Consider the following 14,593-nt stretch of genomic DNA (forward strand, 5'->3'; position numbering starts at 1 on the left):
GGCCTACACAGCCCCACCCGTCGCCTGGCCAATGCCCCAAACCGGCCTTGATCCAGGGAAGAGGAACAAAGCAAGCCCCCCCTAACCTCGAAAGCACCCGAGCGAGCTACAACCATGTCATTCCACCTTGAACATCACTTCCCTCCTTCAAGCCCGATTCCTTGAAAGGCACCCGCACCACGATCTTTTACTCACCCAAGTCTCAGCCTCGTCTGTCTTTGTTCCATCGATTAACGCTCCTTATTTAGAGAGACGGAACCTATGACGTTGCGGCACTGAGTTAGCTGAATTCGAACATAAAACGCTTGACTTTGGCTTTTATCTTTTCAACTCCTGCGCATTGCTCTGCAAGATTGGACAGGCTTCAATTGTGGCATCGTTTGGCAAGGCTCTCATACACTGAGCCAAAGATCGACATCTCCGCTCTTTTCTCGCTCGGACTTTGACAGCTAGTTTCGAGGGACACGTACGCTCTTTTATTCCTTGGGCGACAGCTTTACACAGCAGACTGGCATCAGAGTGAATTCGCATTAGGCAAAATGCCTCCATCACAGAAAGCGGCTGCCAAAAAGCCGCGCATGACGTTGGCACAAGTGTCAGCATATGATGACATTCTCACTGACGCCCTGGTTGATCATGTGAGTGGTTTACGGCTGAGCATCGCTCATGAGGCAATGCGACTCTAACACAGGCAGGTCTTTTACTGGACAACGGTCCCCAAAAACCGCACATCATATCATCCATCAAGAGGTGTAAGGGAGGAGGAGATCGCTAAGATCTTGCAAGAGGAGGTGGTTCTCAAGAAGGACTTGGAAAGTGCTGAGAAGCGATTGCTGGCAACAAACGGGCTAAAACGGTTTCACAATGGATTGAAGACCGACAATGAAAAGGAGAACTTCCGACGGCATCTCAGACGTTATGTTCAAATTTACCTTCCGGATTGTCCATGGGAGGTCAGCTCGACAAACCGATACACAATTGTTACTCACGAGGCTGCCGTAACAGCCAGACGACCTATCCGACGCAACGAGGCCATTAAATATTTATCCGGTGTTCAAGTCATCATCACGCCAGAGGAGGAAAAGGCCATCTCATCTCAGAAGAAGGACTTTAGCATTGTTGTTAGCTCACGAAGCAAGTGCACCAGCCTGTTTATGGGACCTGCTCGCTTTGCGAACCACGATTGCGATGCGAACGCCAAACTTATGAGGACAAGCCACGCAGGAATCGAGATTGTCGCAACAAGGCCAATTGAAGCGGGAGAGGAGATTACGGTCACTTACGGAGATAACTATTTCGGCGAGAACAACTGCGAGTGTTTGTGCAGGACATGCGAGGATCTTTTACGGAATGCTTGGGAACCAGAAGATGGCACAGTGCCAGTGAAAACTAGTATTGAGCAGGAAAAGTCAGAAGGTTACTCATTACGGCGACGGCGAAGAGATGAAAGCATCTCTGGCTCTTCACGGACACCATCAGTCACTCCCGATATGCGACCACGGATTACAAAAGCGACTTCAAGAGGATCAAAGCTAGCTCGCGATTCATCATCTGCTAGGTCTCCACCCGCCGAGCAAACCAATGATCGAAAGCGACAGCATGATAGTCTGGCGACACCGCCCAAGACTCCAGCGAAGCGACAAAAGATTTCGGCTGAGAAGACTGTAATTATTATTGACGATTCGTCGCGCAGTACATCTGTCACTGCCAGTGAAACTTCAAGTGGCGTTGTCGAGACAGATGTCACTTCGCCAGAGAAGGAGACTCCAGAGCCTCTAGGACATACTCCATTGAAAGGGAATGCGAACAAGGGTAGTCAACAGACAGAGGGGGCACCAGTTTCGCCGCAGAGCAGTCAAGGTTCACGATCACCGCAGCAAGCGGCTGAAATAACGAGAGAGAGAACCCGTCGAAGTGGCCTAGAGAGTATGACTATCCAGGCCATTCTAAACGCTCCTCTGGAGTCTGAGGCTGAGAGTGAACCTGAACCGGAAAAGCTCAAGGAAGCAACTGTGGTACCTCCACCAACCGAGCCTATTGCAACCAGTATTGAAACTGTCGAAGACAGTCAAGTGGCTGATGAGGATCAGCCAAAACGAAAGAAATATCAACGTCGTGTCTATAAGGAAGATACGCCTCCATCTAGAGTGCGAGTGCCGGGAGATTACCTCCTTACACCGCTACTTTTATCAGAACCTGAGATGGCCTGGATCCAGTGTACCATCTGCGACGGTTACTTTGTACAACAGAACGCATATTTTACACGAGCTTCATGTCCTCGATGCGAACGACACTCGAAGCTTTACGGGTACATCTGGCCCAAGACGGACAAGGCCGGACCGCATGACAAAGAAGAGAGAATTCTGGATCACCGCACCATCCATCGATTCTTGGATCCCGATGATGAGCGAAAAGTGAGATGTCGCAAGAGTTTTGGAAATCTCAAGACAGACACAGAAGAAACGGAAGAGCTCGAGCGGGGCCGGAAGCGACACAGCACATCAAACTTAATGGGGCGAACGGGTCCATCAACAGAACAAGACTCAGGCCATCGAAGAAGCGGAAGGCTTCGTCGAGTGAACAGTAGGTTCCTCGACCCATGATGAACATACGTGGAGAACTGTTGGACATAATTCGGACCGAGCATGTTTTTTTTTTTCTTTTTTTCCTTTTTTTTTGAGGCGAGCGGGATTTATAACTGTATATTTTATGTCAACGGCATTGCTAGACCAAGAGGCCTAGTTTAGATAACTGACCCACCATCTGGACAACGTTATTTATTATAAATGTTTCAATCCATCGAAAGAACCAATGTTCATCGCCCGTCGCCGATGTGAAGATTCGCGCCCTACATACCGTAGATCTGGAGCTTTCCGAAAATTAACGTCAAAGATTTCTAATCACAACGTCATTGACCCATCATGAACCTGTATATAAAATCCTGTTCCCAATTCCCAAGATGAGGTTGCTGAAGGATCGTTAAGCATAACAACTCTATCTGAACACTCATCACCATGGCTGCATATCTCACCAACCGCATCTGCCACCCTCACCACGGCATTCCCGTATCGAGGCCCGAAACTCCTGCACCCGCAAAGACTGAGAAATGCAGCCACCCCATTGTCAACAAGGCTGCAAAGGGCGTTCCCTTCTTCACCCCCGAGCAGGATCCTCCGCCTGGTCTGGCCATCCAGCCCAGCGATGGAAGACCTGTTCCTCGACTCTTTCAGCCCCTCAAGATTCGAAATGTCACTATGCAGAATAGAATTTGGGTCAGCCCTATGTGCCAGTACTCCTGCCATGAAGGTTTCATGACGCCTTGGCATATTACGCACTATGGCGGTATGGCTCAGCGTGGTGTGAGTGGCGTTATACGAGTGAGATGATCAAAGCTAATCTTTGTAGCCGGGGCTTATGATGATTGAAGCAACTGCCGTGCAAGCCAATGGTCGAATTACACCTGAGTAAGCATATACTCACGACCTATATTGTGGTTCATTAACTGATCGTCATAGGGATGCTGGTATCTGGCTCGACGCCCATGTTGACACTCTCCGAAAAAACGTCGACTTTGCGCACGGTCAGAATACAAACATCGCCATTCAACTCGCCCACGCAGGCCGCAAAGCAAGCTGTGTAGCACCCTGGCTCAGCGCCGGCGCCACAGCCACCGAGGAAGTCAACGGGTGGCCCGACGATGTCGTAGGTCCCAGCGATGAGCCCTTCAATGAGAACATGCCCACGCCGCGTAGCATGAGTATCCAGGAGATTAACCAGCTCAAGAAAGATTTCGTCAAGGCCGCCAACCGCGCCGTCACCGCTGGCTTCGACGTGATCGAACTTCACTTTGCGCATGGTTATCTTGTCAGCTCGTTCCTTACGCCGAGTGTTAACAAGCGAACGGATCAGTATGGTGGAAGTTTTGAGAACAGAACTCGTCTGGCGCTTGAGCTCGTTGAGGAAGTTCGTGCTGTTATCCCTGAGACCATGCCTCTTTTCGTGAGGATCAGTGCGACGGATTGGTTGGATACTAACCCTGAGTACACCGGCGAGAGCTGGACTGTCGACGAAGCCGCCAAACTCGCTATCCTCTTCGCCGAGCGCGGCGTCGATGTGATCGACGTATCAAGCGGCGGAAACCACCCCCAGCAGAAGGTGCAAGGCGGCCCAGGATATCAAGCCAAGTTCGCGAAGCACATCAAGAAGGTTGTTGGCGACAAGATGCTCGTTAGCTCGGTGGGCAGTATCAAGACCGGTACACTTGCGGAGGATATCATCTCTGGAAAGGATGATGGTGTGAAGTTGGACCTCATTGCGGCAGGGAGAATGTTTCAGAAGAATCCCGGGTTGGTGTGGGCTTGGGCTGATGACTTGGATGTTGAGATTCAGCTTGCGCATCAGATTGGATGGGGATTTGGAGGACGGGCTACGAAGAAGCAGGATCATGTCAAGATGAGCATTCCTTGATTTTGTTTGGGGAAGAATAAAAGGTGGTTGTTTGAAAGTAGATAGATTACAGTTGAAAATAGATGTATAAAAGCTTCAATGTCAGGGATTGGTTGATAATGAGCAAGACAGAATAAACAACTTGACAATTCTATCTCGTCGCTTCCGAGCCATATGTTAACTCTGATCATGACTGACTGGCGTATTTTTGTTCCAGCAATTCCTTCTCCGATCTCCCTTCTTCAGCTTGCTTCTCCGTAATCATCGGTCTCTTCTCATCAACCTACAACTTCAGCATCAGCAAGCATTCCTTTATCGCGATACCACTTAACTTACCTGATATTGTGCATCAGTGGGTGCGCTGAACCGTTTACTGACAGTCGCATACATATCGTTCTTCCATTCGGTCACACGAGCTTCAAGCCCGATGTACAGTGTGTAAGCAGGATGCATGCTGAGTTCTCGTCCTGACTTGGGATGAAACGGGATGAAAGATAGGATGAAGTTCGAGGCTTGAGTTCATTTTTAACTACGGCGTCAGCGTTATTGGGATATGTCAGCACTTTATCTATTCTTGCTCGCTGAGTGAGCTGACGGTATCTTGATGGTCCATCTGGATGGGCTGGGCGTAAGCATGGTTAACCAATGGAGATAAGGAGTACAGAGCTGGGGGCTGCGATGTGTGACCTAAAATGATATTTGTTGCTACGTCTTGTGGTTTTTGGGTTGCAGATGTAGGTATGCTTGGCGGTTCTGGACTTGTCAAAAGGAGGGTATTCGGACTAGCATGGATGGACTTGTTGCGCCTCTCACATCACGATGATTTTGGCAACTTCATCCCATTGCTCACTTGGTTTCGGGCGACTTTCCAACAGCAATATTTATTTATTACCTTTTACTTTCGCCATGGTTTATATCGCCCGTTGCCAGGTCGCAGATGGTTTAAGCCATTTGACGGTTTCATCGAATGTTGAACAGAGCCCAAATTGTGAGAGAAACACCAAAGCATAATGTCACGAGCCCCTTGCACAATACTCCTCCATGTCTTCCGTTATTGGTCGTTGTGAAACCAATGCGAGGCGGGTAGGTGCGTCAATCCTCAATATATTCTCCATGTGCCGACGTGAGAAAAGAAACCCAATAGCGAATGAAATCAGCCATCAGCGAACTTTCAAGCGCAATAAATATCGATCTACGGGAATAAATAGTTGATTTACAATAGCTTTTGTTCTCATTCAAGATCCGATTCAAAGTGCCATCAAAGTCCAGGGTAGCTATTGCCGATCATCGCCAAGCACAGCTGAGACAAATCGCGGGGGCCAAGGCAAAGATAAGCAATGCCTCGGGTTCCTGGCAGGGCAACCAAGCTAAGCTACAGTGAGCTAAGACCCTCTATAGCTCCAGGTCCCAGCATCATCACGTCACAAGCTTGTATCACCTGCGCAGTCCATGTCTTAACCAAAACCCTCCCCTTCCATCCTCTCCCCTTCATCCTCACAACAAACTCCAAAAATGACAACAAAGGGTCTTTGCTTAGTCGCCGCCACGGCCGCCCTCCAGGGCGTGTCAGCTCTTCAGATCCCTCTTAACCTCCAAGTCCCCAAGCTCTCTTGGAATCTCTTTGGTGACGATCTTCCTCTGGTAGATACCAAGGAATTGCAGAAGAGCATCAAGCCTGAGAACCTTGAGGCTAGAGCAAAGGACCTGTATGAGATTGCCAAGAATGGAGAAGAGGAATATGGACATCCGACTCGTGTCATTGGCAGTGAAGGTACGTTCTCCGAAATCGGACTGTTATCATGAACATAATGACTGATTGTTCTCAAGGCCATCTCGGTACACTGTCATACATCCACGCTGAGCTCGCCAAGCTAGGCGGCTACTACTCCGTCTCGAACCAGCAGTTCCCCGCTGTTTCGGGCAATGTCTTCGAGTCGCGTCTCGTCATCGGCGACTCTGTTCCCAAGCAGGCATCGCCCATGGGTCTGACTCCTCCGACTAAGAACAAGGAGCCCGTCCACGGAACGCTTGTCCTCGTCGACAACGAAGGATGCGACGAGTCCGATTATCCCGAGGCCGTCAAGGGCAACATTGCTCTCGTCCTTCGTGGAACGTGCCCCTTTGGTACAAAGTCCGGCAATGCTGGTAAAGCGGGTGCTGTCGCTGCCGTTGTGTATAACTACGAGAAGGATGAGGTTCATGGAACTCTCGGTACTCCTTCGCCTGACCATGTTGCTACTTTTGGTCTGGGCGGTGAAGAGGGTAAGGCTGTTGCTAAGAAGCTCAAGGATGGTGAAAAGGTCGATGCTATTGCCTACATCGACGCTGAGGTCAAGACCATTTCCACCACCAACATCATCGCCCAGACTCGGGGTGGTGATCCCGACAACTGTGTTATGCTCGGTGGTCACAGCGACAGTGTTGCCGAGGGCCCTGGTATAAACGACGATGGATCCGGCAGTATCTCTGTGCTCGAGGTCGCTGTCCAACTGACCAAGTACCGCGTCAACAACTGCGTCCGCTTCGCCTGGTGGGCCGCTGAGGAAGAAGGTCTTCTTGGCTCCGACCACTACGTCTCCGTTCTTCCTGAAGACGAGAACCGCAAGATTCGTCTCTTCATGGACTACGACATGATGGCCAGTCCCAACTTTGCCTACCAGATCTACAACGCCACCAACGCCGAGAACCCCAAGGGTTCAGAGGAGCTGCGTGATCTGTATGTTAACTGGTACGAGGAGCAGGGTCTCAACTACACCTTTATCCCCTTTGATGGTCGCAGTGACTACGATGGTTTCATCCGTGGTGGTATTCCCGCTGGTGGTATCGCCACAGGTGCCGAGGGTGTCAAGACAGAAGACGAAGTCGAGATGTTTGGCGGTGAAGCCGGTGTCTGGTATGATAAGAACTACCACCAGATCGGGGATGATCTGACCAATGTGAATTACACTGCGTGGGAGGTGAACACCAAGGTAAGTCGCACCCAACCAATGTCTTGTTCAGAAACCGTGACACTAACACAGAACAGCTCATCGCCCATTCCGTTGCAACATACGCCAAGTCGTTCAAGGGTTTCCCCGAGCGAGAGATTGAGACGTCTGTGCAGACTTACTCTGACAAGACCAAGTACCACGGTAGCAAGCTCTTCATTTAAGTATCGAGTAGCAAGTATAGCACAATGAGTAATGGGTGATTGATTAATTTGAATGGATATCTCTACGTTGAAATTGCAAATGCCTAGCTAAATCGACTCCAAGTGAAACGAATCAAGAAACAAAAAACATCATTACACGTAATAACCGTTTGGTAAAATGCCCGTCTAAGCCCCCAACCGGTCCTGTAGCCATACATGGCTTGAAATGCCTCGCACTATTTCCCACCCAAACACCGACTTTGCAAGTTTTCATCTGATAAGATGATTATCCGCTAGGGATAGATTGATAGTTACTGATTGATGATGTGTCTCATCGTGCTGAAGCGAGATCATATGGCGTTCCCATCAAGACACCACCAGTTGGAAACTCACAGCTTCCGGTCTGCGAGGGGATCATCTCGGTGTAGTATTCAAAATCATCACGAAGCTCCCCCAGCTCGATAGGCAGAATGACCTTGGATAGAGCCTTCGGGGTGGTGAGCTTTGAGAGGGTTCCGGAGTAAGGGGCGGGTCTGTGCCCCACATTGGCGGGGGTGATCTCGGGGCTATCGGGGGTCTGGGCTCCCGGTCCCGTTGTCTTGGCAGCCGAGGATCCGGGGCGACTCTGTCGTAATCTAGCAGAGAGGTTGACGTTGAATGTGAGAAGTCTCGCAACGCGATGCGCCAGCTCGTCGCGACTGTTCTTTGCGTCCTTTTCTCCCGGACTTTTTGGCCCCCGTCAGCAAAAATTGCACTTGTTCATCTAGCGGTCCGTGTGCCGTCTCGCTTAACTTACCAGTTCACTATAGTCATCATCATAGCATACGAAAGATTATGCCATCTCAACCTGGCACACAGCGCCTTGATCCTCTTCTCGAACTGCTTAGCGGCATCTTCAGGCGTAGACCTATTGGACTGCTCGTCGAGCGCACAACATAGCGACGAGAGGCGGGTGAAAGCGAGGACGGTGTCTGTGAGGGTCGCGACGAGGGTGTCGAGAGAGATCCAGGCCGCGCGGGCAGGGAAGGGGATCTGGTTGTTCTCGATGAGGTTGAGGGTCTTGTAGAAGGCGTGGACGGAGGATCGGCACTCCTTGACCTCGCGGAGGAGGATGTTGAGGATGGCGGTGTCGTGCTGTGGTGAGATGTTGAGGTCGCTGAGGATGTCGATGGCAGCAGCGCCGACGTCGAGAAGGCCTGTGATGGCTGTTGTGGTAGGGAGGCCGACAACGGCGGGATCCATGTCCATGTCGGCCTGCAGAGCGGAAGGCATCTATCGCGGTATCATTCAATACTGGGAGTGTTAGGTAATCAATTGTCGAAAGAAGCAAAATGAATTGATCTGTAGTGAGTGAGGCTCAAATCAAATGCGGATGTAAGTGATGTAAATGTTAAAGGGTCCTGAAGTAGACGGGATGGAAATTCTTGGCAGAGGCTTCTAGGCCCCCTTTGGCTTAAATGGAAGTTCGAGCCAAGCCCCCCAGGTCCAGGTCCAGGTCCAGGTCCAGTTCAGTTACAAGAATTTGTAAATGGGGGAGCACAGCGCGAGAGAAGCGAGAGAGCGGGAGGGGGTGGTCTCTAAAAGCAGGAACCGAAAAAGAGCGAAGGGCAGGGGAACAACAGATGTATTAGGTAGATGTAAGCCCCAAGGCTGGGGGGACGTATTATTTTTAGGCGCAGGCCAAGGGGAGAAAAAGAGCGCGAAAGTCTGGAAGAGACGGCACCTGAAGGGCCCAGCGAAAAGAGGCGCCGAGTTTCAAAGGCAGGCAACTTTCAATAGGCAAGACGATGAAGCCGTACTTCCGAGACAGTAACGGGCTTGTCCACTAGCGGATGAGGTTGAGTGGAGGGTAGGATTGGGGAATGGCCCCCCTCGAGAGGAATTTGTGGTGCCGAGAAGCGAGTTGAGTGACATGCATCTAATTTAGACAGATATCTGAGTACACTTATCAAGATATGGCTGATGTATTATTGTAGACGGTAAAATATCACCATCTCACGCTCTATAGTTCTACATCTTCTTTCATTCATTATCCTCTGCATATGATCCCTCTGCCTCTGTTTGTTCATATGCTCCCTCGTAAATACCATGCAAACCGATATCAGACTAAAAACTGGGCGTTTAGAAAAGGTGGATGTCGACGTGCCGACTTGCCGGGGTCGATTGGGCGCGATCGGATACCGGCACGGCGCGGTGAGATGATGCTATTTGCCCACTTTTCCCTCTCTGTTCGCTCACTGATGTCCCTCACTATCCTCACTATATACTCACTGTATTTCGTTTATATTTCGACTATCGGCATATATATTTCGCATCGAGTCATGGCTGATGAATATCACTTTGGAGCCGATATCCGAATTGTACGTGTATTCGCTTCCTGAATTACGTGGCTGAACTATCCGCATACTTTTCACTTTGCAGCCTCACGCGCCTAGCTGACGTACGATGCATAGCATTAACTTGACTTGACTTGACTTACTCTTTTATTTCCTAATTCCATGTCACGGGTTTCTTCATACATCATCAGTCACTAAAGGATCGACTGATACCAATGAACTCAAACGGCTCTGACGGCACATCCGAACCCCTTGAAACATTTCTTACACCTTTTTGTTTATTCTCCGCTACCACAACAGACCTGACTAATGATTCAGTATCAATCTAATTTATCCCCGGTTGATCCTGATCCAAGACTCCGTTTCACCGAATAAATTCAAATTCACAAATAACTTCCAGTCTACTCCGTACTTCATGCCGTTTCCCGTGCCGTGCCGTCCCATCCATATCTCGGTCCGAGCGTCTTCGCCTACTCAACCATGGCCCGCATGCAATATCATCATGCCCTTGACTTACACGCGTCTTTCCACAGTGGATATGGAGGATCCTCAGCGCTCAGAGACGGGCTGATCATTTGACGACACCTCGTCGCTATCGTCCAAATCCATAGAGCTATGTGAGGCACCGGATGCTGGACTGGGCGACTCTCCTGTCGCCGGTCTAATCGCTGAACCTCTCGCCAGATAGTCCCGAAACTGTTGGGGCATTCCGCCAATGCTACCTCCCAGACTCAGAATATCGTTCGCATCTGCATAATCAAACGCTTCTTGCAAGCTACGAGGTCCAGCTGGTCTGGCCGCTGCAGCTGTCGCCGGAGTAGAGTTACCCTCCCGTTCTAAAAACTCATACCAGAGTCTATCTGCGTCAGCATCTGGTGCCTGCATTTCATCATCTTGAACTGATCTATTTGTCTGTGTTGCTGCACTGGGAGGTGCAAAGCGAGGTCGAGGTGGTACGCGCCTTACAACCCTCGCCAGTCCCTGCATGCCTCCTCCATGCATACCATGACCTTGAGCCGCCCTTGCTGCTCTTTCTGCTCTCCTATTTGGTCGGGGACTCAGACGTACATTGTCAGATCCTGGTGGAAACATTCCAGATGTTGGAAGCACTTCAGCTGTCGTCGCAACAGTGTTACCCTCTCGTTGTGAAGATCCAATCCAGGCCATATCGTCGTCTGACTCCTCATCTAACAGTGCCCTGTCATGATAACGTCGAGCTGGTTCAGATGTCTGTGTTGCTGCACTAGGACGTGCAATGCCGTCCTGGACATCAAACGGCGAATTGGCATTGCCAGGCTGCGCAGGATCATCAAGACTCCGAATCGGGTGCAAAACCCGGCGTAGGCCAGCTCGTTCAAATGGAGACACTTGCAAGCCAGAGTTCTGGCGGTTGTTATCAGTCTGTGCGGGATTCAGAACCGGAAGAGGGACACCAGCAGGAGGGTTCCCAAGAGGCTCATCATCATCGTCCGAGTCTGAGTCTGAGTCTGGGCTGGGGCCAAAATGACCTTGAACAACCCCAATACGACAATTTTCCTGATGTTCATTATTCTCAGCGTACCATGGGTTCGTCTGTCGCAACGTATTCCCACGACCAAGCGTAACACAGCGACGACTCATCATCATATTCGTAAACTCCTGCATGATGGTGTCGGAAATCGCCCCCTGGACTCTCCCCTCTGTAGCAGTTTCGTCATTCTTCTCAATGTTATCAACAACATGGTAGAAGAAGCTGACAAACCCAGGCTCCATATCATCTAAGTGATAAGGCCACTCACCTTTCTCTACGTCCCTGTGAAACTCAACCGTAGCTACACAATCAGGACACAAGTTCTTCTGAACGCACTCTGGAAGAGTCGTAGGAGGAAGACTAGATTCTTCACCGTTCTTGGGGATGGTGATGGGGATAGCATTTACTTTGCATCGGCTGCAGTAGAGATTGGTGCGGCATACAGGACACCGTCCTCCGGCGTCGCTGTGTTGGTATTGTTTACGGCAAGACTGGCAGAGAACATGACCACAGAGCAAGACCTCAGCATCCAACTCACCTTCGGTAGGAAAAGATCTCACCGGGAGGAGTTCCATACAGATGGGACATTGAGGGGTGATAACCTCATTGTCGGAATTGGTGTTGCTGCCCTTGTCTATAGCCTTTTTGATAGTTGGCCAGAAGGCTTCAGGGAGAGGTTTGGGAGAAGACATGTTGAAAAGGGATACTTACCAGCGAGATGACTGACTGGTGAAGCGAGACGTGATGTAGTTCGTTTTGCGTAGACTTACCTTTTTTGTTTTTGATCTGTTTTTGGTGTTAGACTTACCTGGGTGTGATGGGTGGTGGTGATGAGGAGAAGATGAATTTGATGTTGAGTAGGCATCATTTCATTATATAGTCACATTTGATGCAGTCACTGAAGTCAAGCACATTCAATGTTCACGGTCCATCTTGTGAGTTTAGGGTGAACCATGACTTTCAAGGCGATGTTTTGCTTTCACTCCTCGTTCGACCTGAACAGTGAAGCCTTGACCGTTTGAACAACCTCTGTCGTGGGACACTACCCCGGCAGCGTATGGTAATGAAGAGGAAATAAACGACTTCGAACACAATAAGCGCGCCAATGAGTATAAATTGATTCTATCCTTCATCAGGAATGTTTCTATGCAGATGACCTACTTTTCAGCCTCCTTCACCTCCTCCTCTCCCTTCCTCCTCTCAATCGCAATAATCTCCTCCACGGTCTTAGTGCTCACCCCATCGCCAAAGTACTTTTCCGACAGCTCCACACAGCGGAGGTTGGCGGACAATTTATTCATCGTCTCCATCCACTCATCTGTAGGGTCGCTGTCGTAGACGATGCCACCGCCGGCCTGCATATATGCCACGCCATCCTTGACGAGCATGGTCCGGATGGCAATGCATGTGTCCATGGGTCCTTCGTCGACGAAAACCTTGTCCTCAGGCTTACTGCCCTCGTCCACGCGCACAATGTCGTATCCAAACCATCCCGCAGCTCCAGCGTAGATACCCCGCTTCTCCTGCTCCAGGTCGTAGATGAGCTCCATAGCTCGGATCTTGGGTGCTCCAGAGACTGTTCCCGCAGGGAAAATGGAACGCAGAGCATCCCAGCGTGTGCACTCAGGACGCAGAACTCCTGAAACCTCAGAGGTGATGTGCTGAACATGGGAGAAGCGGTCAATTCTCATGAGCCGGTCAACCTTGACGGTTGTGGGGTGGCAGACTCTGTTCACGTCGTTGCGGGCGAGATCCACCAACATGACGTGCTCAGCTCTGTCCTTCTTGGAAGCCAAAAGCTCGGCTGCGAGTCTATCATCCTCAGCGGCATTCTTTCCACGGTGAATTGTACCGGCGATTGCGTGGTTGACAATACGAGGTCTTGATCGAGCTTCGGCAGCTGAGTAGCCAAATCGTGAGTCAGAGGGTAATGGAGCATATCCATCAGTTTTCATCAGACACTCCGGCGAAGCACCAACGATGTGAAAGTCGGCGCATGAGAGGAAGAACACATAAGGTGAGGGGTTGAGTGTTCGGAGAGTTCTGTAAATGTTAAAGGGGTGAAGCTTGGTGCTCCGGCGGAACCGTTGTGAAGGCACGGCTTGAATGATGTCTCCCTTGACAATGTATTTCTTGAGCTCCTTGACGAATGTCTCGTAACCCTTACGACCAACGTTCGAAGAATATTGCTGCTCTGATTCTGTTTGCGCACCAAGAGTTTGAGCAGGCAAGGGAGTCTCGGGCTGGTAGATGATGTCGAGGGTCTTGCGGAGTGTCTCGCAGGCCACGTCGTAGGCAGGTTGAAGATCATCAGAGGGGCTCTTGGGCAACTTCATATGTGTGACAATTGTCAATGTCGAACGGAAATGGTCCAAGGCGACAATGGTGTCGAATAGCATGAACAAAGCCTCGGGAATTTGGAGGTTGTCTTTGAGTGGTCGCTCGGTCTTGGGCTCGAAGTACTTGATACAATCATATGAGACGTATCCAACGGCACCACCAGACAGCTTCGGAAGCGCCAACGAAGGAATATCGAGGACTCGATCATTGGAAAGTTCGGCCGCAAGGGTCTTGAGAGGGTCGCCATTGTGTTCGTAGCCGTCGCCAGTGGCCAGTACTTTTCGGGGGTCTAGAAGAGAGACTCAGAGGGTGTCCAACACAAGAGTCTCAGAAAAGCTTACTGGCGCCAATAAAACTATATCGTCCAACCGTCTCTGTGCTTCCAGTCGCACTCTCGAGGAGAAATGAGTATTCGGCAGTTGCGCTGTAAGTGGTGAGTCAGAGGATGATACGGCGGTGGAAGCATTGTAGTCTTTACCCCGATGATAGCTTAAGATAGATAGCTGAAGGAGTCAATAGATCGGCTGGAGCGGAGGCGCAAACGGGGAGAAGCGTGGGTTGAGTTGTAGGAGTCCATTCTTGGTTGAAGGCAGCTCGAGCTTCATCGGCAGTTGGCCGTATATCGAGCTGGTGTAGAGGATTAGTATGGTCCATTGCGGAAGTCTCGGTGATGCTGATTGATGGTGATTGCGATGGAGAGGTGTTCTTACATGAGCTGCACACATCCTTATAGTGTTTATCCCCGAGTATCACGACAGATTGGTGGCTTGAGGACAAAGAAGGAGAACAATGGAAGTGTTAGCGGAAAGGTGTTTGCTTCGGAGTCACTTT

At 50.3% G+C, this 14,593-nt stretch overlaps 7 protein-coding genes across 8 annotated transcripts; 3 read left to right on the top strand and 4 right to left on the bottom strand.

Moving 5' to 3' along the window:
• Window positions 1-86: 86 nt before the first annotated feature.
• Window positions 87-2,812, top strand: FOXG_02431 (histone-lysine N-methyltransferase SET9). The gene is made up of 2 exons (XM_018379878.1): window positions 87-638; window positions 696-2,812. Exons 1-2 carry the CDS (start codon window positions 540-542, stop codon window positions 2,601-2,603), a joined length of 2,007 nt encoding a protein of 668 aa, XP_018236008.1. The 5' UTR covers window positions 87-539; the 3' UTR covers window positions 2,604-2,812.
• Window positions 2,813-2,926: 114 nt separating this feature from the next.
• FOXG_02432 (oxidoreductase) lies at window positions 2,927-4,608 on the top strand. Its single transcript, XM_018379879.1, has 3 exons — window positions 2,927-3,359; window positions 3,406-3,464; window positions 3,516-4,608. The coding sequence occupies exons 1-3, from the start codon at window positions 3,015-3,017 to the stop codon at window positions 4,465-4,467; spliced, it is 1,356 nt and encodes a 451-aa protein (XP_018236009.1). The 5' UTR covers window positions 2,927-3,014; the 3' UTR covers window positions 4,468-4,608.
• FOXG_18315 (uncharacterized protein) lies at window positions 4,454-5,039 on the bottom strand. The gene is made up of 2 exons (XM_018398384.1): window positions 4,783-5,039; window positions 4,454-4,729 (listed from the first exon to the last, which is right to left on the bottom strand). Exons 1-2 carry the CDS (start codon window positions 4,897-4,899, stop codon window positions 4,634-4,636), a joined length of 213 nt encoding a protein of 70 aa, XP_018236010.1. The 5' UTR covers window positions 4,900-5,039; the 3' UTR covers window positions 4,454-4,633.
• A 791-nt stretch (window positions 5,040-5,830) lies between these two features.
• On the top strand, window positions 5,831-9,294 carry FOXG_02433 (aminopeptidase Y). Its single transcript, XM_018379880.1, has 3 exons — window positions 5,831-6,217; window positions 6,274-7,415; window positions 7,472-9,294. Exons 1-3 carry the CDS (start codon window positions 5,959-5,961, stop codon window positions 7,595-7,597), a joined length of 1,527 nt encoding a protein of 508 aa, XP_018236011.1. The 5' UTR covers window positions 5,831-5,958; the 3' UTR covers window positions 7,598-9,294.
• Window positions 7,613-9,343, bottom strand: FOXG_02434 (uncharacterized protein). The gene is made up of 2 exons (XM_018379881.1): window positions 8,373-9,343; window positions 7,613-8,301 (listed from the first exon to the last, which is right to left on the bottom strand). Exons 1-2 carry the CDS (start codon window positions 8,846-8,848, stop codon window positions 7,908-7,910), a joined length of 870 nt encoding a protein of 289 aa, XP_018236012.1. The 5' UTR covers window positions 8,849-9,343; the 3' UTR covers window positions 7,613-7,907.
• A 352-nt stretch (window positions 9,344-9,695) lies between these two features.
• FOXG_02435 (uncharacterized protein) lies at window positions 9,696-12,374 on the bottom strand. The gene has a single exon (XM_018379882.1). It carries the CDS (start codon window positions 12,112-12,114, stop codon window positions 10,462-10,464), a length of 1,653 nt encoding a protein of 550 aa, XP_018236013.1. The 5' UTR covers window positions 12,115-12,374; the 3' UTR covers window positions 9,696-10,461.
• A 12-nt stretch (window positions 12,375-12,386) lies between these two features.
• On the bottom strand, window positions 12,387-14,591 carry FOXG_02436 (anthranilate synthase component I). Of its 2 annotated transcripts, XM_018379883.1 has the most exons (4): window positions 14,473-14,591; window positions 14,241-14,389; window positions 14,104-14,186; window positions 12,387-14,051 (listed from the first exon to the last, which is right to left on the bottom strand). In XM_018379883.1, exons 1-4 carry the CDS (start codon window positions 14,485-14,487, stop codon window positions 12,580-12,582), a joined length of 1,719 nt encoding a protein of 572 aa, XP_018236014.1. In that variant the 5' UTR covers window positions 14,488-14,591; the 3' UTR covers window positions 12,387-12,579. The 2 variants fall into 2 exon arrangements, with proteins under 2 accessions (XP_018236014.1, XP_018236015.1); XM_018379884.1 differs by having other exon boundaries at window positions 14,104-14,389.
• Window positions 14,592-14,593: the final 2 nt, after the last annotated feature.

The sequence above is a fragment of the Fusarium oxysporum genome, chromosome 5 (assembly GCF_000149955.1).
Source record: "Fusarium oxysporum f. sp. lycopersici 4287 chromosome 5, whole genome shotgun sequence".
Lineage (NCBI taxonomy): Eukaryota > Fungi > Ascomycota > Sordariomycetes > Hypocreales > Nectriaceae > Fusarium > Fusarium oxysporum.

What these genes read in the sequence shown, in the direction of transcription:
- FOXG_02431 (XM_018379878.1), top strand. Translation starts at nt 540, where the DNA reads ATGCCTCCATCACAGAAAGCGGCTGCCAAAAAGCCGCGCATGACGTTG. An exon ending in CTGACGCCCTGGTTGATCAT is followed by an intron (nt 639 to 695) that starts GTGAGTGGTTTA and finishes TAACACAGGCAG; the next exon opens with GTCTTTTACTGGACAACGGT.
- FOXG_02432 (XM_018379879.1), top strand. Translation starts at nt 3,015, where the DNA reads ATGGCTGCATATCTCACCAACCGCATCTGCCACCCTCACCACGGCATT. An exon ending in GCGGTATGGCTCAGCGTGGT is followed by an intron (nt 3,360 to 3,405) that starts GTGAGTGGCGTT and finishes TAATCTTTGTAG; the next exon opens with CCGGGGCTTATGATGATTGA. An exon ending in AATGGTCGAATTACACCTGA is followed by an intron (nt 3,465 to 3,515) that starts GTAAGCATATAC and finishes TGATCGTCATAG; the next exon opens with GGATGCTGGTATCTGGCTCG.
- FOXG_18315 (XM_018398384.1), bottom strand. Translation starts at nt 4,899, where the DNA reads ATGCATCCTGCTTACACACTGTACATCGGGCTTGAAGCTCGTGTGACC. An exon ending in CCACTGATGCACAATATCAG is followed by an intron (nt 4,730 to 4,782) that starts GTAAGTTAAGTG and finishes CTGAAGTTGTAG; the next exon opens with GTTGATGAGAAGAGACCGAT.
- FOXG_02433 (XM_018379880.1), top strand. Translation starts at nt 5,959, where the DNA reads ATGACAACAAAGGGTCTTTGCTTAGTCGCCGCCACGGCCGCCCTCCAG. An exon ending in TCGTGTCATTGGCAGTGAAG is followed by an intron (nt 6,218 to 6,273) that starts GTACGTTCTCCG and finishes ATTGTTCTCAAG; the next exon opens with GCCATCTCGGTACACTGTCA. An exon ending in CGTGGGAGGTGAACACCAAG is followed by an intron (nt 7,416 to 7,471) that starts GTAAGTCGCACC and finishes AACACAGAACAG; the next exon opens with CTCATCGCCCATTCCGTTGC.
- FOXG_02434 (XM_018379881.1), bottom strand. Translation starts at nt 8,848, where the DNA reads ATGCCTTCCGCTCTGCAGGCCGACATGGACATGGATCCCGCCGTTGTC. An exon ending in ATGATGACTATAGTGAACTG is followed by an intron (nt 8,302 to 8,372) that starts GTAAGTTAAGCG and finishes GGGGCCAAAAAG; the next exon opens with TCCGGGAGAAAAGGACGCAA.
- FOXG_02435 (XM_018379882.1), bottom strand. Translation starts at nt 12,114, where the DNA reads ATGTCTTCTCCCAAACCTCTCCCTGAAGCCTTCTGGCCAACTATCAAA.
- FOXG_02436 (XM_018379883.1), bottom strand. An exon ending in TATCTTAAGCTATCATCGGG is followed by an intron (nt 14,187 to 14,240) that starts GTAAAGACTACA and finishes CACCACTTACAG; the next exon opens with CGCAACTGCCGAATACTCAT. An exon ending in ATATAGTTTTATTGGCGCCA is followed by an intron (nt 14,052 to 14,103) that starts GTAAGCTTTTCT and finishes TCTCTCTTCTAG; the next exon opens with ACCCCCGAAAAGTACTGGCC.